At 31.8% G+C, this 26937-nt stretch overlaps 1 protein-coding gene across 2 annotated transcripts in view; it reads right to left on the minus strand.

The window, feature by feature from the left end:
* Positions 1 to 694: 694 nt before the first annotated feature.
* Positions 695 to 26937, minus strand: part of LOC136977292 (probable E3 ubiquitin-protein ligase makorin-1) — a 68826-nt gene continuing 42583 nt past the window's right edge. The window contains exons 3-9 of one of the 2 annotated variants that reach the window (XM_067272768.1): positions 23935 to 24152; positions 16009 to 16134; positions 15688 to 15920; positions 14809 to 15023; positions 3086 to 3196; positions 2856 to 3015; positions 695 to 2766 (exon numbers count right to left, since the gene is read on the minus strand). In XM_067272768.1, coding sequence (XP_067128869.1) covers positions 2629 to 2766; positions 2856 to 3015; positions 3086 to 3196; positions 14809 to 15023; positions 15688 to 15920; positions 16009 to 16134; positions 23935 to 24152 — 1201 coding nt within the window. In that variant the 3' untranslated portion in view covers positions 695 to 2628. Of the gene's footprint in view, positions 2767 to 2855; positions 3016 to 3085; positions 3197 to 14808; positions 15024 to 15687; positions 15924 to 16008; positions 16135 to 23934; positions 24153 to 26937 lie in introns of both variants that reach the window. The other variant, XM_067272767.1, reaches the window with a different exon arrangement.

Below are 26937 nucleotides of genomic sequence, written 5' to 3' on the forward strand. Positions count from 1 at the left end.
CAAACGCGCTTTCTATTACTATTGTCTGCAGGAGTATACGTGCATTTCTTTTACCAAAATTAATCCGTAAAACTAGGGACATTCCAGAGGAACACTGTATAATGTTTCCTTGATAAGTAATTTCTATTAAGATATTCACTATACATGAAATATTTTAATCAAAATTTTATTATAAATCATTTTTTAACATAAGTTTTTGTATAAATTTACATAACATTGTGTTTGAATAAGTAAATTAAAACCGATTGTAAAATAAAATGCTTTGGTAGGTTACTTTATTAATAACTTTCCATAAAAATGCGCTCAGCAACCTAGAATTTGTCAAGAGGCACATTTTTAACAGGAGTTACTTCTATTCTTCGTTAACAATACTAGGATTTAAACAGTTCGATACATTTACACACGATACAAGTCATAACACAATCCAAACACTTTCAAATGTGTTAATGTCCAAAATTCCCACAAAATTTGAAACGAAAGTGCCAGTCTTATTTGTTGACATCTCATTCTAACTAAAAGAAAACTGGAAGCAGTATAGTAATTACCTCTTAACTAGTGAGGATGTACTATATATATAAAAAGTTTTAACTCTCGCGTGACGCCATTTCATTCTCGCTCATCCATCGACTGATCGCTCCCGAACGCGTAAAGTCCGTAAGCGAATGTGTGGAATGATATTGCATAAAAACGAAGATTCCAGTGGAGCAAATCATTTTATTGCTTTTTGTTTTGGATTGCTCAAAACAGTCTTTACAAACTAAGGGGGTTACAAATGGATAATGTACAAACAGCCACATTGTAATTTGAGCCCGGTATTGGCAGCGAATGGATTGATCGTGTAACAATCGTCGACTTAAAACACTATCGGTATTTCTGGCGGCAAATGTGAAGGCGCAACAGTCAATCATCTCCGGAACAACGGTTACACAGAGGTTGTAAATTTTATATATACTACAGCATGAATTTGGCATTGATTCAAACATTTTTATTGACTACAAGTAACACATCAAAGACATGCCTATTGCTACACCCACTTTTGAACATCCCAGAGCAGTCAATTTGAAATTCACGTTATTAAGTTGTTTTTAAATCTATCTTAATAATTTGAAAGTCCTGTAAATATATACAAATTTCAATTCGTTCTATGACAGGATAACAACACATTATTCTGGAAGAAGAAAACCTAATCGAATAAACTAAATCTACGTTATTTTTTTCCGTACGTCAATTTATTTTTTTCTTTCGGATTAATATTACACCGAACCAAAATATGTTTCAGGCATATATGGTAAAAGGAACTATACATAATAAACACAGTTTGCATATAAACACCAGGCACAAAGTTTTTGTTCTCATTTTACTGTGAAATAATTTTTGCTGCCATTGGAGCGGGTCGCGTCGGCGGTCTCCCCGCAATGAGGAATGCGAAATGGCTGGCAAAAAACCCTTTTGAAAACATTGATCGTTCTGATCGCCGTGAACTAGTTTAGTTTAATCTCGTCATAGGAAACAAAATTTTAGTAGGTAAGCAAATTTTTTCAAAGGAGGGGAGGAAAACGGAATTGCATAACTAAAGACGAGAGGTAGTTATTCATAACAAAGTTTGCCGTCTTGCAGACAAACGTTTAACAAGGAAATAAACGTGAACACAAAGCAAAGAAAGTAAATGAAGAGAATGACAAATTCAACAACACGACATTTGTAAAAGTTATGGCTATGTATCACATGACATATGGTGAATTATGTGAAAAAATGATATGAGAAATATATATATACATATATAATATATATATGCACCTTACGGAAACTCGACATATTATGTGAAATGTATATATATATTTTTTTTTATAATACAGTAACCTTATTAAAAATGCTTAGATAAAACTTTGCAAAATTTAATACAAGTCCTTTTTTTTGTTTTAATCAAATCTGAAACTCGTGAATACAGATTTTAAAGCCATATGCGACTGACTAGATTAAAAATGTGTGTAAATTAAGCCCTGTAAATTGATCCTCATTCGAAATCCGAAGCAACACAAATGTTAATACTGAAATCCATACCGATTAAAAGTGCAACCATCTCGTTTCAATTCTTGGCCAGTCAACAGCAAGTAGACGTAATTTAACAAGAAAAGCAAAAATACCAATTTTTTTCTTTTTTTCGTTAATCAATTTTTGATTCTGCATTCACCAAATCTGGCAACAGTTACTGGTTTACATGCTCTTTTTTTTTTAGAAAATTAACAGATCAGATAATCTACGAGTGCAAAATACAAAGTCAGGAATGTAAGGCTAACCGTTCTTTACTCTTGTTCCTGGTGTCTTCAATACTTTAGTACATTCACCTATATATATATATATATATATCTAGTATTTACTGTATATGTATAAATATAGATATATATATATATATAATGTTCACATATAAATATACATAAACATTATATATCACTGTACTCCAGGATGAATTTTTTTGCCACAATTCTTTGCAAATTTGCTGCCTGTTTGATTTTTTTTTTTTTTACTTTTTTTAAATCCATAATATCCAAGCTCTGTGTGGCCTACAATATGATGATATGGCTAGTTCTCGCATCTTGATTTTTACCAACCATATTTCAAGAAGAACATTTAATCTATAAGAACGTCCAAATCACTCCAATCCGACTCGTCTTCCGTGTCCGAGAACAAGTCCAGCATCTCTTCAATGTCGACCTGAAGAAGTAATTGATCGTCGCGAACTTCAAAGAAATCCCAGAGAAATATTCGCTGAAACGAATAATTAAACTTGGAGTTACAAACGAACAGCACTTGATGCAAAAGAGATGAGAATTGTTCTATTTTTCTTTAATACATACCTCCATTGTTTCCAGATCTCCATCCTGATTTCTCCTTCGTCTGGGCCTGGGAGGTGGAAGTTGTGCTTTTGTTCCGTCGGGATAGGCGTGAAGGTAGAAACACGCACCGGCAAAAGGACACTCCCCACGGCCTTGTTTAAAGTATTTACATGGCTTGGAGCTAAATAAGAAGCATTTTTGATTACATCCATACTATAATATTATCATTTAATTATGTAATTATGACAAACCTCAGAGCTTTTTTGTAATCTTCAATTAACTTTTCTTTTTCTTCCTTTGTTTCGACCCAGTATCTACTTGGAGTGACGAAATCGGAGAGGACACGACATTCTGGACAAGCTCTAATAAAATATTTACAAATAATTAAATGGAAACTAAACTCGGTTATAAAAGTATGACTGTAATATTGGTCTAACATCTCAATCATACGAACAAATATAGTATAAATTATTACATTTGTATGCTTAGATCTTATTCCTTTCATGATAATGCTAAACAGTTACACTGTAATTTGAGGCTGGTACCGGTAGTAAACAGACTGATCTCCTAATAATTATGAAGTTAAAACACTGTTCTTATTGGATTTTACAGAACTCATCAACAACCCAATATGTACATTAAATAATTTGCTTTTTAGCAGAGTTAATTTAATAGTAGGATGAAAATCTTCAACCAAAAGTTGTATTTAAAGTATATTAACTAGAGAGATATCAATAATTTTTTTGCATTTTAATGTTTAATTAATAAATAATTTATTATTATAAATATCTGTGCTTAAATGCACTGTGGATAATGGTTTATTTTTTTAAAACAGTATTATAAATATAACCCATTTTTTAGGCAGAAAACAAAAATTTATTCATAAATATAGGATAAAGATTAACAACATTAACAAGTAATTAATCATAAATGTTTGCATTGTAAAAAGAATTAATTACCTAGTTAATTGAAATCAAGTTTTAAAAAATTTTAATTCATTAACGTAATTAATTTTCATTATGAATGCACAAGGAGTTTGCAGGGGTACAGAATATGACCAAATGAGATTTGGGAAAATTAAAACGGTCTCGGAAAAATTTACAGTAAAATAATAATAATAATATAGCAATAGACACAAAAACATTACAATGGAGTAGTCTCTGCTAAAGCTACAAGTATTAAACGGTAAAATTGCCAAAATGCAGGGAGATCCCATATTTTAAAATTGCAAATGGAACTTTCAATATCTAAATGCCATATTATAAACAAGAAAAAGTAAATTAAGCATAAACAGATGTTGAGAGTGAGAGATGTATATCACAGTGAGGCATTGCTGTGATATACATAACAGCAAGTACTCATCTCAGTAAGTTCACCCAACAGTGGATTTCTGATAGTAGATATTGACAGGAGTGACATTTACTTTGTTTCTGATCAGTTCAGTCACCCATTACATTGCTGCCTACTTACATGGTTACGTGCATGCAATAGCGACAGGTTGGTGTCAGTTACTACAGTTTCAATTTTTACAAAAAACCTAAACCAAAACAGCTTTAAAAAGAACTGAAAAGAAAATCCAATTTTATTTCAAAACTTTTTTGTTGCTATTTAATTAATGTGTAGAATATAATGTCAGCCTGAATTAAAACAAAAACATTCACTCGTTCCCAATGTGGAAAATTTACAAATTAGTCAATTTATTATGGCATTTAAAAACTTTTTCTGAACTGTCTCAATTTAAAATTAAATAATTTTCCTTTATTTTTCATATCTTTTGTAGATAAACAGTAATAAACTAAAAAAATTATTACCTTTTAAAAATTCATGCATTTCTTAATTTCAGAAAAAACTGCACGACAACTGTCATGATTAAAGAAATTTTGCATATTTGAATGCCAAAAAGCCCACTAACAAACACCCTGCACAAAAATTAGTCATGTTGGCACAAATGATAACAGCTGTCACATTCAATCTCAACTTTACTTCCATTAATCAATGTATTATAATCAAGTTTACAACTGTGATGATAATTATGATAATCAAGTTTATAACCAATGATGATATGTGCTTAAACTAAATTAAATCATTCTTTTAATTGAAAACATTTTTATGTTAATTTATCAGTTTAGTGTTGTGCAGCAAATTATACTGTAAGGCCTATTTAATCAATTATATTTGTAGGATTAATAATAATAAAAGTTGAAAATGATAAATAATAAAAGTTTTGAATGGTAAGTCTGTTTGTTCCAATGATTTGAAAAAACTTTAAACATTTTGTGAGAACACTTTAGGAGGGACTCGCCTATAAAAGTAAACCTTGATTAAAAATCCCAACCCACAGGTTGAAGGTTGAGACATGGGGCCAGCTTCCTCATTCTAAGAAAAAACTTAAAAGCTAAAAAGCTGAACAGAAATAAGACAGCTGGATATTCAGGACGACGACTAAGGCTACAGAAAAGGATGATTATTATAGGAACATGGAATGTGCAAAGTATTAATAATAAAAAGGAACTAATTATCTCGGAATTAAACAGAATACAACAGGATATTATTGTATTAACAGAAACCAAAAAGAAGAGACAGGGAGTGGTTAGAGAATAAATATCTACATCTTTACAGTGGAGTACCAAAAGATATTAGACCAAAAAGAGGAGTTTCTGTTCTGATATTGACGAAATATAAGAAAAATGTTACATCTTGGAAAGCAATAAATGAAAATATGATTAAAATCAATTAAACTCTATTTGGTAGAAATATGGGGTACGATCCAAAAGTTCGGTGACTGCAGTAATCTATGACAACAAAAGCATGGATTTGAAGTTACAGCGTATGAAATGGATTCTATCAAACCACCTCTACATGTTCAGGTTAATTTCACCCATGTCATGTGATTAAACCGCGAGCGCTGCTGTTTTTTTCCGGAGATAGTTACCTTTGTTCTGCGACGTAATAAAAGGGGAGTTTCAAGAACAACCTCCAACATTAAATTTTGTCAGCGTTTAGGTAAAACATCTACAGAGACTTTAACATTGCTAAGAAAGGTATGCGGTGATTCTACCACGGCAAAGTCAAAATGTTGGGTGTTGTTCTTGAAACTCCACTTTTATTATGTTGCAGAACAAAGGTAACTATCTCCGGAAAAAAACAGCAGCGCTTGCGGTTTAATCACATCACATGGGTGAAATTAACCTGAACACGTAGAGGTGGTTTGGTAGAATCCATTTCATATGCAGTAACTTCAAATACGTGCTTTTGTTGTCATAGATTACTGTAGTCCCCAAACTTTTGGATCGTACCATGTATTACAAATATTCTTAAAAACACCAGTGGTAACGTATGAAAAACTGAAAGACGATGCCGACAGACGAACAGAAAGATTAGTCAAAAAGAAGTTTAGTTCTGTAGATTATGTATGAACTGTCACTAACATTAAAGAAAAAAGAACTGTGCTACATGTCTATTCCGGCTTTCCCTTTGTATCTCCGAAGGTTTCCTAGTAATGTGTAGGTAAAGATAAGTCAAGTATATAGCATAATATTTACGTACTAGGTACATTAATTATAATCATTTATGTTTTTTAAAAGATTTTATGGAGGTTTTGAAGGATCTTTAAATTCAAAAAAACCTGTTCGTGAAACGTCAAAAACACTATAAGTCTCGTGCATACCAACTAAGGTTAAGTCTTTGGCCTAGTATTTGAGGTAATCCAATGTATATTGTATGGTTCCTGCTTGTAGTAATATACTTCTAAGGATGACATTTGTATTCTTAAGATACATCATATGCTACTTGTGTAATCCGTATTTTTGGATTTGTATGTCGAGTTGTTGTGTATGTAAAAATGGTTTTGTATATATTTTTAGTTGACTGAAGAGGGGCAAATGATGCCCGAAATGTGTGTGTAAATGCATATCAATGAAATTGAAATAAAGAAGTGAATTGTGCCAAGTGATCGTTATTGCACTATTTTGTGCTTATAGAACAAATAAAAAGAAAAAAAAGAAATATTACAATTTTGGGAATATATGCTTTAAGTGACAGTGAAAATAAATTCGATGAAGATGAATTTTTTGAGAAATTAAATACTAAAACAAATAATAATGGCAACAATAGAGAAATTTTAATGGCCGAATAGGTAAAAAGCCTGAGAACCAAATAGTTGGACCTTTTGAAGAGGATATAATAACTGATAATGGTGAAAGATTAATTGAACTATGTATGCAGAACTTATTAAAAATAAAAAATGGGTATTTACAACATAAAGACATGCATAAATACATTCAACATCAAGACACGTTAAATTCAAAATCAATATTGGACTATATCATTGTGAAACAGAATACTGCACTATCGGTCCAAGATGTCAGAGTTTTTAGAGAGATTGATTGTGGAAGTGATCATTATGTGATTAATAGTAAAATAAATTTTCCATACTTTAAAATTGACACTAGTATCAATAATGAGTCAGAAGGCACAGAATTACAAATTTCAACATAAAATCTACTCTCTTTACAAAATGAAAGTACTCAACTATTGTACCAGAAACAACTAGATGATAAATTAGAGGAAACCTACTTTGATATAGTACAAGAACAATACAATCATATAGTGTAGAGTATACAAGCAGCTAAAGAAGTATTAGGAGAAGTTAAATCAGGAACATGTAAGACAAAAATGTATTATTGGAATGAAGAAATAGCAGAATTGATGAAAAATAAGAAAAATTTATATTTAAAATGGCTAAATACAAAAAACAGATAAAATAGAGTATAAGAAACTTCAGGCAGTTATTAGGAGAAAAGTATCACAAATAACAACAACAATTGGGAGGAAGTTTGTAATACCATACAACTTATATAAGTGGAAGACAAAATACTGAAGCATGGAGAATTTTGAAAAATTTAAGAAATGATAATAAGAGAACCAATACTATTCAGTATATATCACTATAATATGAAAGATGACTATATTCAGATAGATATGAACTTTTTGAAAGTATAATAAATCTTGAAAAAATAATAAAGCTAGTGGCATTGGTGAAATACCAGGAAAGCTAATTAAGTATGGATCTGATAAGTTACTTAGAACTTGCAAAAACTTAATGGAATAATGAATAAATGAAGAAGATATCCCACAATTCTGGAAAGTTAGATATCTGTAACCAATATACAAAAAAGGCAAAAACGATGAGTGTAAGAATTACAGAGGTATTACTGTTACATGTACAGTACATTCAGCAGGATATATGAAAAATTATTAAAATATTGCTTAGAAGAAGAATACAAAGATATGGAAAATGAGGAACCAAGAGTGGAAGATCCACACTTGACCATATTTTCTGTGTTAGACAAATAATTGAGAAAAAAGTTGCTAGAAATCAAACTCCACATTTATTGTTTACTGATTTAGAAAAGGAATATGATAGTATATCAATTAAAAAAATTATGGCAAGTATTGAATAACACAACAATAAATAGGAAAATAATAAATAATATTAAAAAATTATATCATAACACTATTGTTAAAATTAAAATAGCAACAAGAATATCTGAAGGATTTCTGGTTACTAAAGGTTTACGCCAAGGTTGTTGTATTTCCCCAACATTATTTAAAATTTACATTCAAAAGGCTATGGAAATATGGAAAAGAAAATGTAGTAGTATGGGTCTAATGGTTGGAGACAATACTGTATATACATTATTATTTGCAGATGACCAATTAGTTATAGCTGACAATTATGATGAGTTAACATATATGACAAGAAAGCTGAAAGAAGAATACAACTGGGGACTAAATATAAATATGGGAAAAACTAATTGTCGGAACGTAGTGACGACTAATACTTGACTTCGTGCATTCCTTGTCAAGAAAATAACTCTGGAATGAGTTGTCCGATCTAGGACAACTGAAATTTTCTAGGACGACTCATCATCACTCAAGGATAAACTGATTAAAATTTCAACTCTCAAAAATGATCCGTTTTTGTAGAACTGGAGATAGGGGTTTTTCTTCAATATGGATCATTTTTGAGAGTTGAAATTTTAATCAGTTCATCCTTGAGTGATGGTGAGTCGTCGTAGAAAATTTCATCAAGATCAGACAACTCATTCTAGAGTTATAATGTTGACAAGAAATGCATGAAGTCAAGTGTTAGTCGCTTCCTGCACGCACGTGTAGAAGCGTCATCTAGTGGTCAGAAAATATGACAAGCAGTAAAACGGTAATTTTGAAAGGTAAATGTTATCGCTAACTAGATACACAACAACAAATATATAGAATCTTTATAGAATAATAAGTTTTAAAAAGTTTTCTTTTTAAAATGTGGAGCAGCAGCGATCAACATTGATGGCTTTACAATCCATTCTCTTCGTCTTCCTATTGTTAGTACGAAATTTCGATCTCTAAATAGAGAAGCTGCACAGAGATTCCAGATTGAGATGAAGTCGCTCAAATTCATCATCATCGATGAAATGTCAATGCATGTTGGTGCAGGAATGCTTTACATGATCGAGAGAAGATTGAGGGAGATAAACCCCGAGAAAGATGAGCAGTTTGGTGGATTCTTTATCTATTTGTTTGGTGATTTCTGTCAGTTTCCTCCTGTTAAAGATACTCCTCTCTACTCGAGTGTTTTTTACAATGTAATGTCCCAACAAGGTAGGGATCCTGTTGGGACATTACATTACATTTGCATTTGATTCTTTTGAAAAGTTCATTGAACTTAGTAATTCTCATAGACAAAATAACACAGATAGTTCCTTCGCAGATGTCTTACAACATCTAGCTTTGGGTGGTTTCTCTGATACAGATCTGAATGTTCTGACGACAATAAATCGAGCCTATTTATCCAGAGACGAACTTGATCAGTTCCAAACAGCAGTAGAGCTATATCCAACAAACGAGCAAGTTAAACAAAGCAACAAAGACTACTTGCAGTCAACTGGATGCCCTCTTGCTTATATAGCATCTGAAAACACTCCAGATATTGCCCTGCCTTCATCCAAAGATGACTCAGCTCTTGGTCTCTCCAAGTATTTGTATCTCTCAGTTAATGCCAGAATCATGCTGAGAGTCAATGGTTCACTAGGAACTATATGCTACATTATATATGCTTCTAATGCTCACCCTCCAGCTCTTCCTCTGTTTATTTTAGTGGAATTCGATAGCTATCAGGGACCTTTCATCTATGATAATCTGTTTCCAATAATCCCCATAACACACTCTTCCAATGATGGCAGTATATTGCAATCTCATAGTTTCCTCTTACCTTAGCATACTTGATGACTATACATAAATAACAGGGATTAACTCTTCCAAAAGTCAAAATAAATATAGAAAAAAAGAGACAGCTATCGGTCTTACCTATGTTACATTGAGTCAAGTGAAAAAAAATAACTGACTCAGTATTTTTAAAGAGTTACAATAAAGATTGCTACGAGTCAATCTGTAAGTCCAAGGCCTGTAGTGATAGCCAGAATTTCATGAGACGTTTGCATAGCAATTAATTAATGGCTTATTCTGACCTTATATTTGTACCCCTAAATGATCCAATAGAAATCAAATATATTGTTGAGAACGAATGATTCTTTGTTTCTTTTTTTCCCTCATAATCTAGAAAATAAAGGTGCGAGCAGCTTCGTTCCAACTTCACGCTGATGCAGCATTACTTAACTAGTTATATGATAATTGGAACTGAAGACATACATGATTTAGTTTTGAAGGAAAATGGAAAAATTGAACTGATTAAAGGATGTGATGAATTTAAATATTTAGGAACAAAAATTACTAATGATGGTTGAATGAAAATTGAAATTAGGGGCAGAATTATGGGGAAGATCTATGATAAGGAATCTTATGGAATAAACAAATCTTTAAAACAACAAAAATAAACAAATATAAATCACTAGTTCTAAGCATGATAACATACGTTGCAGAAGTGTGGGTATTAAATTCAAAATTTAAAATCTAAATTAGAATCCATAGAAATGGACTTTTTGAGAAGATTCACTCAATGTTCAAAACTAGATAAAGTAAGAAATGAGAAAATTAGGGAAAAAATGGATTATCAAAACTCTATAGTGGATTATATCCATAAAAACACTTAATCTGGTATGGCCATGTTCGGAGGATGGAAGAAGGTAGACTACCACAACAGATATTGAAATGGATTCTGTCAGGCAGAAGGAGGAGTGGAAGACCGATGGATAGAGACAAATACATAGATAGAGGAAGTAACAAAAGCTATGGAGCACAAAAAACTGACAGTGGAGGATTGTCAAGACAGAACAGAATAGAGAAGAAAAGTTTAGGCACAGGAAGATGTTTAAGCATTATTAACCTGTACAATAATAATATTATTTGTATGATTTAATTAGAATATTTCAAACTATATAATAATTACTAGTAAACCCTTCATAAAATGTTTTCCTTAGTGTGCTAGAATTCAACATTTCTTGAGAAAATTTTAGCTGTGGAGAAGTTTCAGGTGCAAAAATATTCTGTAGTAGCCCTCAGAGTTTGGCGACAATTATTTTAGCAAGCATTGCCCAAGCAACTCTTCAGGTATCTTCAACTCCCAAGTAGAGTATAATTTCATTATTGTTATTTAAATTACTAATAGGAAATATTTTATTCTAACTTTGCACCATGGAAATTCTCCACAGTGCAAAGTTACAAAAAGAAAAAAGTTTCTAAAATTTATAGTAATGATTTATACAAAAGCAGTCCAAATCTTCTGTACCTACAAAGATTTAAGTTTGCAAACTTTTTGTTGCACACAGATCCTACATCCTGCTACTTATTAATAAGAGTTGTGAACAAAAAGTTATCTTAAGAAAATACTTTCAAGGCATTCTCAGTAGCAAAACCATAAATTTATATGTACATTCCAGTATGTATATATCTTGGCCACAAAAAATGCACAAGTGAATGGTTTAATATGCTTTTACCAAAACATCCCTGGCAACCAAACAAGATGGTGGAAGAGATCAGTGCCATATTGGCATTTGCAGATTTATTTTCATCAATATAACTTTGGGTTAATATAGATGAATGGTAAAAATGACATTAATAATAACCATGGAGGCAGCAACATTCCTTCACTGAAGCTCGCTGTATTCATGTCCAGACATATGCAATGTACATCAGTCACTGCACTGATGAACTTGTTGGTGAATATCACAATGAATTTTAGTACATCACAGTTCACCAATGCCTCGTTTCATGAATACTGAACTGTACCTATATAATAAGTCAATCATCTCAAGAAACTGAACTTTCTTACAATTCTGTTCAATCAGCTAACAGAATCAAATTTCAACCTTCTAAAGTAAAGACTGCCTATCAGTTTTTATTTGAAGCATGCAATGTCATTATAGCTTATATTTAAATCATTTTGATATTCCAGAGGATTTGTAACTTAGTGAGTTTTTTACCATTTTTATTGTAAAATTGAAATGAACTCATTCACCAAAAAGTTTTTTTTGCCTTTCCTCAAAAGTCTGTTTTTTGGCATTTACAACATTATGACATTGCATGCTTCATTTATTTAATTATTTAGTTTCAAATGTTATCACTCAATTCCATAGTAAAATATCTGGTCTTGAATTTCATTTATTAAATGCCGTTCTCAAGATTAAGGAAAGACAGATGGACAACAGTTGGAATTTATAACTCTACAATTATCTCAAATTGCAGCCCAATAAATGTTCAAATGTTTCTTGTGATTGCATAGGAGGAGACCAACAGGCACAGCCAAGTTACAGAACTGCCGAGTCTGACTCACAATGCCACCAAACTCCTCACACTACTAGATGTACTTGCAACTATTCATTCATTTGATCACCTAACGATAGTAGTACAGTGGAACCTCGCATAACAAGCATAACAAAATTATAAAATATGACTCGCTTAATGAGCGATGTTTCGCATAACGAGTGACGGAAAGAGAAAAAATACCAGATTGTGTGCATGCTTCATCAGTCTGTGTTTAGAACTCTTTCTGCTAGCATCTTAGTGTCACTTGGGATCAAACATTTTTCTAAACTTGTGTTCACACTTATTACATATAAACATCAACAACCATCGCTCGTTATGTAATAAACACATCAAACAATATGACAAATTCTTGGCCTATGTAAAGGCTATAATTAAATCTTAGAAATTAATTAATTTGACTAGAGGTATTAAATTTAATGACCAATTTCAAATTGAATTTTAGAAATATCTAAATTAAAAATTAATTATTTATAATTATTAAATTTAATACAAGATGGCAGCATAACTGCCTACCTCTAGTCAAATTATTTAATTTCTAATATTTAATTATAGCCTTTACATAGTCCAAGAATTTGGCATATCGTTTGGCATGTTTATCAGACATTTTATCTGTGATTTTTTTCGTTTTCTGCAAATCGAATTCGCATTTCAGGTTGGTTCATTCCATGCTAGAAGAAATGATGATGATGATTCATGCTCCTTAACAATGTATATTGTATAATTGTCTTTGAATAAACGTTATACATAAAATATTTGAGTATTTTTTTCGGCACAAAACGCATTATCGTATTTTACACTAATTTATATGGAAAAAACTGTTCTGCTTAATGAGTGTTTCGCATTATGACTAAGATTCTGGAACGAATTATGCTCGTTAAACAAGGTTCCACTGTATGTACATATCCCTATTAAAGAACATTTAAAATATATTTTTGGAAAATAAAATATAAAAGCAAGCTGTTTCGGGACAAAGAGATTTTTATACATATAAAACAACTACATAACAAAGCAATTATTACTTTAAAAATAAATCTACAGATTCATTCAATGAAATTGAGAACACACGTGTAATAATTTTGATCCTCCTTTGTAATGTAATCATTAGTCTCAGAACTACATAATAGTATACAATGCCTACCAAAAAATTTATAATCATCCACAAAAAGAAGTAATTTTAAATGCAATGAACCAAGAAAATGTCAAATATTTAGTAAGTCAGATAGTCAGCATTACGGCAGGCTTGTCACCATCCGTTAACAAATCAATAATTTTAATAGTTATGTTTTCAAATTCTAATTAAAACCTCAAATTTTCATAAAACTAATTTAATGAATAAGAATCTTATTAATGCAGTTATCATTAAAAAATGTATACTGTAACATGTAATAAATAACCTCAACAAAATTCCAGACTAAATATTAAAAAGCATTAATTGTTACTTTTTCTTCAAATATTTTAGAAGTTTAATATTTAAAAATTAGTGTCAACCTCCAATTTAATATCTGAGAATAATAGACTGAATATTACTATATAGGCAGCAAATTGATGGCAGTTTACAAACCTGCTCATGTTTGTTTCTATTGTATTTGCCACAATGTGGGATGTTTGTGTGTCTTTCTGTAAGGTATCTAAATTCACTTTATAATTGACAAGGACAGCACTTCAACTACAACACTTGGCATTTTAGACCACCATTTCCCTCTGTTAGTCTGTTATATCAAGTATACAGCTTCTTGAGTACAAAAAATAATTTACAAATTCTAATTTTCTCATTAAATGAATTATAATGGATATAAACCCAGCACTAGATCCAGTAGGTGCGAGGCCTGATTGAATTTTTTTGCGGGGCTCCTAAAACTTTAAACAACAAAATTAATTAACAGTTAATTTACAAATTGAAATATGTTGTTTTATTTTTAATAATAATATACCTAAATATTTATTTTTGTAACATGTATTATTTTTAAATATATAAATTTTGATGTGTTGCAGGGTCCCTTCAAGCACAGGGCCCGTTTGGCGCATATCACTCCAATCGCCTCAAATCCAGCTCTGTATAAACCTTGATTCAAATAAACTGTATTGTGCTTTATATTGATTATATATCACTCTGATTGATAAAATTAAACTAACTCATAAATTTGATAATAGGAAATTTTTATTTGGAAATTCTTATAATTTATATCAATAATCATACCTAATGTTTTTGCTTTCGAACTGCTTCATTTTCCTCCACTGGCGAATACAAGTGAGACAGAATACATGATTACACTTCTCCAAGATTCCAAACCTCCGTTCTGTGGGGGGTTCTTTTTCTACCACTACTTCCATACAAATACCGCATGTCTTTCCAAGGCTACGTTGAACAGCAAACGACAGTTCCATGTCCCTTTCTATTTCTTGTGTACATTCCTGTAGCAAAAATAAACAAACTCTTAAATTTTTCCAGAAGTATTTTTATACAAAATTTGAGAAAAATAAATTCACATAAAAAAAAAATATAAAAATGACATCTTCTGATTTCCAGTTATACCGATGTAGAATGACATAATTGCTGTAAACTGATGATTGTAAATGTTGCAAAGTGATCTAACTGGATATTGATTTAATTTGTTTATGTAAACAAGAGTAAACTAAATAAACAGCAATATTTAAACTACAATCTTCTTTGTAAATAAACATTTTATAGTACACCATAGTTATCAAAATATCATCATACATCTATATTACAAATAATGTAATGAATGTGCAGTAGCTTCTTCAGTTTGCTTTTGATAAGACTTGTCATTTTCCATACAAGTATACGAAATATTACAGTCATGCTTTATTTTAAATCAAAGTTTATTAATAAAAAAATAATATTTAAAACAATTTCTTATAAAGAGACAATGCATAAGATTTTTCTAAAAAGACAATTTCAAACCATTTGCTAATATATTTGAATAAAATAATTTTATAAACTTAAATTGAAGTAATTTGGTAATTTGATTAATGAAAAGCAAATTTCAAACAAGTTAAAATTCAAGATAAGTATATGAATATGTTCGAAAAAATTGTTTCTCAAAAAATTCTATACCTCATTATGCTGTTTTCTTTGCTCTTCATCTAAAGGATGGAGACAGGGTTTACCACATAGTTCGCATATATCACCATGCAAATACGAACACTGATCACCATACGGACAAACTTCACCCATGGCAAATGGACACAAAAGTTGTTCAGAGTGAGATGGAGGCGACTCGCTGTTGCCGCTTTCTGGAGATTTTGGCTTTACTGTTTCGGCGTAAGATTTCACAGAGGAAGAAAATACTGCTGAAATTTGTTGTTAATTAACATATAATGCATTTTGTTCTTAAATAGCATCACAATACTTTACGATAAGTCAGAATTACAGTACCTCGAGGAACGAATTCCGGTGCGAGAGCCCACTGCGGTGAACCGGGTCCAGCGGTCGTTTGAGACATTTCTTCGCCGAACCCGCTGTCAGAAGAAAGTCCTTGTTTCCTGAGCACTGTCATATTAGCTAAAATATAAAGTTTAGATTAAAAATGTTAGAAAGTTAATTCAAATGCATTATTCAAGAAAATTTACAAATGTTTATTAATTGTATGTTTAGAAAAACTGAATTAGTATTAAATAAAAACATGATAAATTTAGTTTTATTATAGTATGTTTCGTTATAAACAAAATTAATATTCTTAATTCTCTGCTGCAGTAAACTGAAAATGCTAGTTCCATACTTCAATGGTTAATGCTAGTCTTGCAGAAAGACTTATTTACCTAACAAAAGTTCAAGCATATATGAAACATTATTTACACTTTTCGCAGTATTTTCAAGAAAATTATTTTGGGGATTGCATTTGTCTTTTTGTCTACATTCCATTTCTTTTTATGTGAATTGTTACTCCATAACAATGCATGTCTTTTATTATTTCCCATCTGTAGGGATAATGTAGGCCAGTGATTCTCAAAGTGGGGTCACTAAAATATTTGGGGGGTTGCTGAAAAATTGATGCCAGATCAATTTTTTTTCAAATACAGTCAAGTCCGCATAAGTCGACACCCAGATAACTCCACACCATCGGTTAAGTAGTCAGTTTTCTGTGGTCCCGGCCGACTTACATAGGCATTAATGTTAAAAAACTCTGGTTTACTCGACATTGTTTAACTCGACACCACTGGATAAGTCAACATTTGCTGTCCCACACTCCGATAAGTTGACACCCCTTCCTGAAAAAATGAATTCACTCCGCACATGTGGTGCAAACTCAGTTTTTCAGGAGGGGGAGTCAATTTATTTATTAATATATATGTATATATGTATATATGTATGTGTGTATATATATATATATATACGAAGCGTGTTTCTAAAGTAAGTACCATTTTGAAATATAAAAAGAACAAGCAAACATTTTAACAAAATTTTTATTTATGTGAAAGCCCGTATTTTACACTACTTTTCTACATAATTCCCATTAATATTGAGACACTTATCGTATCGTGGAACCAGCTTTTGTATTCCATCCTCAAAGAATGTTGCCGCCTGATGAGACAACCACTGCAGAATGGTCGTTTTGACTTGTCATGACTGTTATGGCGCTGCCCTGCCAGATGCTTCTTCAAATGCAGAAACAAATGATAGTCACTCGGCACTAGGTCGGGACTGTATGGAGGGTGGTCTAATTGTTCCCAGCCAAATGATGTGATTAGGTCTTGAGTTTGATTTGCCATATGTGGACGAGCATTATCATGGAGCAAAACGACACCCTTGCTCAGTAAGCCCTGCCTTTTGTTTTGTACTGCATGGCGCAGTTTTTTTAAAGTCTCACAGTATGCAGCTGAATTGATCGTTTCACCATGAGGCAAAAAATCAACAAGCAACACTCTGTATCTGTCCCAAAACACCGTGCACATGATTTTCTGAGCAGAAATTGTTTGCTTGAACTTGACTTTCCTTGGAGATGATGAATGTCGCCATTCCATGGATTGTTGCTTCAATTCCAATGTAACGTAGGCTACCCACGTTTCATCGCCTGTAACAATACGGCTTAAAAAATCATCTCTGTCACTATAGTGCTCAAAAAAAGTCAATGCACTGGCCAAACATTTGGTTTTGTGCTCCTCCGTCAACATTTTCAGCACCCAATGAGAACACAACTTCCGATAATTTAATCATCCGGTCACAATTTCATAGAGAACATTTCTTGAAACTGCGGGAAACTCTTTAGATAAAGATGAAATCGTGAATCATCTGTTCTCTTTCACTCTACAGTCCACTTTTTCAATCAAATCGTCGATAATGACTGAAGGTTGCCCACTTCATTCCTCATCGTGAATGTTTGTGCGGCCATTACTATAGGCCCTAACCCATTTTCGTACCATTCCATCACTCATAATGCTTTCACCATAAACTTCACTGATTTGGCGATGAATTTCAGCCACTTTCGAGCCTTTAGCACTGAGAAAATGAATAACGGCATGCACTTCACAATCGGCAAGATTCTCAATGAGCAGCGGCATTTCAACAACACACAAACAACAGTAAACACAGTCGACTGGCTCCGTAATGGTGATTGTGGCTTCCCAACAGATGTAGGTACACAGCGGGCATGCACTAAGTGCCAGCTGCAGCGCAGCGGCATTATATTAAAACGGTACTTACTTTAAAAACACGCCTTGTGTATATGTGTATATATATATAAAAAAAAATGCCTTAACATTTTATGTATTTTTATGTATAAAATAATAACAGATAAGCAAAAAGAAAATATACAATCTACATCAACGTCACACCAGAATCCAATTTTGCATTTTCTCATACCAGAGGCATTAAGAATCCTTAGACGTTACTTGCTAACAATTGACAATTGCAAAGATGATGTTTTAAAGGCATTTGTAATCATTGAAAAAGAAAGTTGAGACAGTTAAGTGCTCAAAACAAACAACACTAAATGAATTTTTCAGTTTTTCATCTACAGAGTAATTGTAAATGGAGGACACAATGTATTGTAAGCCTATACTACTGTATAATGCACTAATGTTTTTTAATAATTGTAGTTTTGTGATTTTTTTCCCAATTTTGCTTTAGTCGTCACATCGGGTAACTCGACACATTTGCACTAACCCTTAGAGTGTCGACTTATGCGAAGTTGACTGTATTTTATAAATTTACTATGGATTCATGTTTAGAAATAATAGAAATAAAAAATATATAAAATAATTTTTACTTAAATAAATTGCACATATAAATAATAAAAACAATATAAATATTTTAATACAAGCCTAATATTCATAAATTTGTGTGCTATTGGGGAATACCCCAAGTTCCACTCTCAGCCTAAACTATGATAGAACAACATTGTCATTTGGAACAGTGTTCGCTAGCAGTGTTGAATCTGTAGGCAAGTCGAGTTAGAAATACAGTAGAGCGTCAATTAACCAAAAATTAACCAAAAGCTTTTCAGTCAGCAAATTTAAATTTCCGCTAGTGCTGTGGTGCTGCAATATTTGGCTATGTCTTGGGCTACTCCAATATTATTTTAGTTGGTATGTGTGTTTAGCTGGCAGCACTGGAACGACCATAAGAGCGTACTTACAGCAACCATAAGAGGGTACTTAACCCCCTCCCTCTGGGATGTTTTCCTATACATAGTCATTCTTCAGGGGTCCTTTGAAATTTTTAAGTGTAAAAGGGGGGGTTGCAGACCAAAAAGTTTGAGAAACACTGATGTAGACCAGTGATTCTCAACTACTGTGACGCAGCACTTTAGTGTGCCGCGAGATTTTTGAAGTGTGCCGCCACTGCGAATAACCATACATAAGCGACGTCAGTCAAGTAGTTCATTCGGTTCTACCTTATAACCGGTGTTATCGGTAACTGCCGGTACTTACCAAGGCGTTTAGAAAATGTACCTAAGTAACCAACTGCGTTTAAAAAATCACTATTATGACGTCACCGGTTGTCCTGCAGTACTGACCGAAGTAACCGCATGTGCCGCCAAATTTTTAAATTATTAAAAGTGTACCGTGACGAAAAAAGGTTGAGAATCACTGATATAGACAACCATGCCTTTCCTTCTAAGTGTTTGTTTATTATGAAGAAACTGCAAAAACTCCTGTTCAAAATATTCAAATACAGAAAGGTAATTCCCGTATCCATCCCATTTTTTCCCCATAATAAATTAGAATCAGATAAAACACAGTAAGTATATCAAGGAAAGGAAGGGACAACTGTGAAATGTGATATGTAAAGGATACACTGATGACAGAGATGTCTATGAATATTACTGTCTGTACATACAGTCCTGGAAAAAGTTTGAGATCACCTGGGTTTTCAAACTTCCTATTAAAATTAACTGATCTGTAAATATGTTGTCGTTTAGATATTAAAATAACCATAAACCAAATATTAAGTAAAAATTTATTTTTATATTTAAGATATTCAAATACAACAAATTATTACTTGCAATTTTCCCGAAAAAAACTTTGAAACCATGATCAAAAAAGCACAGCAAATACAAAATATAGTAGAAAAAAATATACATATATATATTTAATACAATTAACCTAAATAACATCAATCAATGGATTAGTTATAGAGTTAGTAAGAGTTGTTAATCTTTCAGGATCAATTTCATCTCAAGCAGTCACAATTGCTTTTTTAAGATCAAACACACAATTAAATTTTTTCCCATTCACATAGACCACTCTTACTAAATCATCCCAAAGGTTTTCTATTGAGTTTAACTACTGGTTATGTGACAAAACATTAAAATTATTTATTGTCAGACAGACATGTCACTGTTGGGATAACACTATCCTGTCTGAAAATAGAATTTTCATAATTGCTTCATCTCTTAATGATAGAAGATAATTTCCCAATAAATCTTTACAGTAAAATGCCTTTGAATGAGGTGAAATAAAAGCAATAGATGAATTTAACTGATGAGTAAAACTGTCTACACTAGAGTTTCTCATTTCCTGGTCTTTTGCTTGTCCCAGGATTCCGGGATAAAAGTGAACTGTTTCCCGGGATCTCGGGAAATCCCGAGAGAGAATAAATTATTTTTAAGATATACAAAATATTATGAAATCAAATATATAATTATTTTTCATTTTTTGAAGTAATTTAATATGTTCTGCAACCTCCAAAATCATATTAATAATGCTGTGTAAGATATATATTAAAAATTACCTTTGAATTACATAGAAATTTTCACAAATAGAAAAAATTTATTAAAGTTTGCTGGAAACTACATACAACAACAACAACAACAAAAATGCTTTGAATTGAGTTGAAATTTTAAAAAAATAAACTTAAAAGGTAATTTTCATGATTTAAATAAAACATTTTTAATTTTTAAATTAAAAATGTAAATTTTTATAATAAGATTTTAAAAAGCAAAGATGGTCAATACTCTGATCACTCAATCTGATTCTTACTTTACTAATGAAAACTCCCACTACTGAGAATGCCCTTTCTGATTCAATTGATGTGAGTGGAATCATGTTTAACCAGTTGTTTGTGGAGTACTGCTATTGGAGTAACCGGTTTTTGTTAAACTGTTGCGGAGTACTCCAGTTGGAGTAAGTGTCAATTTTTTTTCGTAATTAACTAGTTGGTGGCGATTTAAGCACTGATTGGCTTTTATCTACATAGACTAAGTCTGTTTCAATGAATAAGATATTTGTTACCACCCCATATTTTTAAATTTAGGCACAAAACTCCTCCATTCCATGTTAAGTCTGTGGGAGACCCTTCTTTTGTTCATTTGACAATAAAATCCTAGTTAGCATGCCCGTTAAGTTCTAATTGGTATATTATAGCAAAATGATTATCCTTTGACCAATAAGCATCGACTTGGGTTTGTGGGATGGGAACTTTCTTGGAAAAAGTTATACCAACTTCGAGCTACATTGTCAGCTACAAACATAAACAAACAATTATAAATTGCTATTCTTATCTATTTTTAGCATGAATTTAATAAATTTTTATGTATATTTATCCTATTTAACAAATAAGCTTGTTTTTTAAACCATTCAGCCATAAATCTTTCAAAAAACAAAGTACTTCCGGTTATGGTGGTACTTCCATAATACATAAGATATACATGTATAGTCGTTAATATAATAAAGTAATAATCACTTATTATAGTCTACTATTAGTACAATAGTTTAAATAATGTATAAATAGAATCAAATACACATCATCAATAATAAAAGTGTATTAACCTAGATTTAGAAAGGCCATCCCCCACATCGATCGGCGTTATAATCTATAGGCCGTATTATTTCTCTACGTTGATTTAGAAAACTGCAGTTTTTTTATTTGACAGAAAATAGACATGTCTAAGTAATGTAACAAATTAATGGAATATTTATAAAAAAACATTTTTTTTAAATATTTTAAAATCTTAAATTTTATTAATTTTTTTAAACATACATAATATTTTGAAGTTAACAATCGTAAAGTGTAATATGTATGTGATAGAAAACCAAAAACAGATTATATCTACTACAATTTTTAAGCAAGATATTGCAAATTGAAAAACAACTTTAAAAACCACAAAACCTGTATACAACAGCGGTGTTGTTTCGGATTATCAAGGGCGCAGCTGACAAGTTAATGCATTTAACAGAAGACAGATGTTATGTGTTTTTTCATCTGTAGCCTGGAAGATTTCTAGTTTGTTTTCGAGATTGTAGTACTTCTTTTGCTGTCTAGTATTCTTGATTCGTTTACCTCATCTGCTTTAATACAAACATCAAGCTTATAACCCAATAATTTGGCAGTTCATTTCGCTTTAATAATCAGGTTATGAAGAAAAACTTCAGACTTGCAAACTTTGTACTTGTTTCTATCCATGCCCAATTTGCACAATCTGGCATTACGCAGTTATTGAAGTCTCTGGGAATGGTTAAAAATTACGACAGCATAAGCACAATTAGTCCAGATATTACAGGTTCCGACAAGTAAAGAATTTTCAGAGTTCTGCCACAAATAAGCTATGTATTGATTATTGACCATTTGTGACATGCCATAACAAAAAATATTTAAAAAACTAATAAGTAGGTTTAAAATTAATAAATACAAATGTATTCTGACAGTTTATGAGTTAATTATACTTTCTATTTGCAAAATTTCCTCACCTTTAACACAAAATAAGAAAAAAGTGAATTTTTAAGAAATTTGCGGGATTTCCCGGAATGAAAAGAATTTCCCGGGTTAAAAAACAATTGAGATCCCAAGATCCCATTTGAGAAACCCTAGTCTACACTATCATGGATCCTCCACATTGTATACAATGTGTTAAAGAAGAGGTTGGTGAAATATTTCATGCCAAAAATATTGCAAAAACCATCAGGGCCATCCAGATTAAATTTCTTCTCATCACTAAAAGCTGTATGATTCCATAAATCTGAATGGCCAACATAACATATTGCAAAGTCCAGCTGCCTTTCCATGTGGGAGGCTGTCACTTTTGGCTGTGTCTGCATTTTAATGTTTGCATGAATTAAAGACTTTTGCAGAATATATCTTGTTGGCAGAAAAATTTTTGGCCTACCACAACATTTAGTTTTGTCATAATTGTCAGAGTCCTTAAGTAATTGTGAATTATTGTCTTTGATCTTCCTAGTAAGCTTGCAATGACACATTCAGATTTCCACAGTCTCTGAATGAGATATTTTGCCTTTTTCTTTATCTGTTAATGTTTTACCAGATCCCATTTTTACTGAAAGTTGAAAATACATGGATGTGTGCAAATTAGGTTACAATGTGTATTGTATTTCAGAATGTTGTAAAATATGAATTTTTGATCCTAGTATCAAACTTTTTTCCAGGCAAATTGCAAGCAATAATTTGTTATATTTGAATTTCTTATATATGTAAATAAATTTTTACTTTATATTTGGTTTATAGTTATTTTAATACCTAACCAACAATATATTTACAGGAGTTCAGTTAATTTTGATGAAACATTTGAAAACCCAGGTGGTCTCAAATTTTTTTCCAGAACTGTAGTTATATACTGCTTTGTAGATCTGGTTTCAACCAGACTTGTAAAATTTATCATTAACATTATGGGCCAATCTTCTTCATCTGGATAAAATCACAAAATGCTGGTAGTCCATCACAGGTTCAAGCCTCACCAATAGCTGGAAAAGTGGCATTTTCTGAATGTTCTTTTACGTGTCTAATATATAAATAGGAACTAGATTTCCATAAAAAGTCCTGCTGGGAGGGGCCCCCCTTTGGCAGATTTCCCATGTGTCACATTGCCATATCCCACTATAATCACAATATGATCAAAAATATTTTTACTTGTATTAATTCCAGATCCTGAGGAATGGTCAGTTTTGTCAGTATTCTGAATGGCCGGTGTCGACCAAGCTGTCTGATGAGAATTCCATGACGAAGTTTCTGAACTAGGAGAGGCCATCCTGGATGTATTTGTAATGATGCCGCTATTTGCGGTCCTAACTGTAGATGACTGCAATACTCTGTTGTTGTTACCTCTCGGGGGTCTTATATGATCATACCTGCAATATTAAACAATATATGTTTAATGCATTCAATTATGAAAATGTTATTTAAATAATTTTAATATTCCCTCATCAAAATATCAAAATTATTTTAAAACAAACTAATTACATTTATAACAACAAAATAAAACTAAACTATATATAAAATTTTACAATCATTGGAGATTTATCTGGAGTTCTAAGATCCTCCAGTTTATGGTAGACTTTACTTTCTCATTGTAAATCACCATTATTTTCATTACATTATTATTATATTACAATGAGAGTCATCACTTATTGTAATAAAATAAATTTGATATTAAACATCACTATGATAAAACAATACTGTAACTAATAACATTACAAATATTAAATTACAATTTGAATCAACATTAAAAAAAGTAATTTACTACAATATGCTATTAGAGAGGACAATTCTGGGCCATATAAAGGTTATAAAGTTTGGTTCAAATGGTTTTTTTTTTTTTTTGTCTTTTGCATGTGTACCTATGGAGTGATTAGTTGATAAATATGTTGTTAAGTTAGTGTTGTTGCTCCTTTATTCCTGATATCAAACAATGTTATCAGTATACAGTAATTCTAATTCTATACAATATCTATTATTTGGCAAGACACAGTTGTTTATTAATAAAGTTCATAGGTAAAATATACACAAAGAATGGTTCTAGTATAATTGGTTAGTATATATATACAGGGTGGGCCAACGAAAACGAAACGGCAGAGTGTTCCTGTTCGTCCAAGCAAATCGCTCAGACAGGTCAATTTTATTCTCGAGGGGACATCTTTTTCAATAAAGTTTTTGCGATTCTGAATACAACAGACAACAAAAAATTTTAAAAACTCATTTATTTTGTATTGACTAAACAAACATTTATTTCGAAAAAAAAATGTTTGTTTAGTTAATATTCAGATTCGCAAAAACTTTACTGCAAAAGATGTCCCCTCAAGAATAAAATTGACCTGTCCGAGCAATTTGCTTGGACGAACACAAACACTCTGCCGTTTCATTTTCGTTGGCCCACCCTGTATATATAAATATATAATTGTGTGTGTGTGTGTGTGTGTGTGTGTGTGTGTGTGTGTGTGAGGTTCTCAACTCTTGTTCCACAGAATGCAGGTGTTTGACAAACTGCCTGAAACATTCCACCAAAAAAAGATTCAAGGTTTTTATTGAAAATGTACTCCAACATACAACAACATATTACTTTACCTGTAGACTATTCTACATTTACTGTTTTATTCATTCAATAAATTTGAAAAAATTACAAAATCGCCTATACACAACTCCTACAAGTGTCCTTCTTCCCTTCGTCCCTTCATACACCAACAAGAAATAACAAATCTCGAGGCAGAGTCTACCTTCTCTCCTTGCCATGTAAAATGTTACAAATTACACTCTGGTGGCAGCAAAAATCACTTATAAAATATATACATTTAAAATAAAATTTAATAAAATTTACTGCCGAGACAATAATTATAACTTTGAGTTCATCTATAGGAAATTTTATGTTTTCAAATTTGTAATCATTGCCCAGCAGTAAATTTTATTTTAAATGTATCAATCAATGAAATTTATTAGTATGTTGCTTCACTATATTGTGAGAATAGTAAATGTGGAATTACTTATCAATTATTAAATATATTGATGCTAATGCTCCGTGAAACAAGAAGAACATGAATGGTGTTCCATGTCCCTAAGAAAGTTGGCAAGCACTAATATATGTCACAGATAAACCTTGTTGTTAAAGATCAATGCCCAGAAGCACTTCAAACTAACTCAGTCAAACATCCATTTCAGTCAAGTCATAATGAAAAACTTGTCAAATAAGATGCATATGTGTGTGGTTAACCAAATACTAGTCATTCAGCCTTGTTTCATATCAATTCTAATTGATTGTATTTCATGAAAAGTACAGTGGGTGATCGGTTAATGAACAAATCGGATACCAAACACTTTCGCGAAAGATTTTTATGTTTGGACAACAAACACAAGAAGCAACATAAAATAATGAATACCAATTGGTCTTTCCTTGCCTTCAGGCAACAATTTAAAACTTTTTGGAGCGCAGGAGACATTGACATCGACGCTCAACCCAATATATACTGATCGGATAGTATTCCTCTGAACTTTGAAACTCTCCCTTGTAATTCCAGCCTTTTATTTTTCTGACAGAAACAATTCTTTTATAGTACTCACGAGACCGTCGGGTGAGCACTGTTTTGCTGTTAAGTTTTGCGTCGTTTTTATTTTTGAAAGGTGAGAGTATAATAGAAAAGGTAGATAGTGGGCAGAAAATGTGTGATGTTGCTGGACAGTATGGCTCAAACAGGTCTACAGTAGGCCAAGGTTCAATCTTATCTAAGAAAGATACGGTATAATCAAGAAGATTCAAACAGATTAAGGAGTATCAAAAATCACATCTGAGAAATAAAGAATATTAAACAGCTCATAATGGAATCTGAAACTGATCTGACAACAGAAGAACACCAAGAACTCTTGAATGAAGAACACCAAGGAACTTGGCGAGTTATGTTTTCTTCTGAAAAAGAGAATTAATGACGATATCTGCTATTAAACATCTTTTAACTCTTTCTTGACCGCAGTACCAATCTGTTGCACCCTCAACTGTTAAGCAAATAGGCCAGGGTACCAATTCATTGAAACCCTGTTAAAAATCGATTTTTATAAAATTTATCAACAACAGATGTCAGCACTTGACGGCAGCATCTTGTTTATTGTCTGTTTCACATATTTTTGTCCAGGTGGTGTTTTGTTGACTTA

This window comes from Centruroides vittatus, unplaced genomic scaffold (genome assembly GCF_030686945.1).
Source record: "Centruroides vittatus isolate TY-2023 unplaced genomic scaffold, ASM3068694v2 contig_453, whole genome shotgun sequence".
Taxonomy (NCBI): domain Eukaryota; kingdom Metazoa; phylum Arthropoda; class Arachnida; order Scorpiones; family Buthidae; genus Centruroides; species Centruroides vittatus.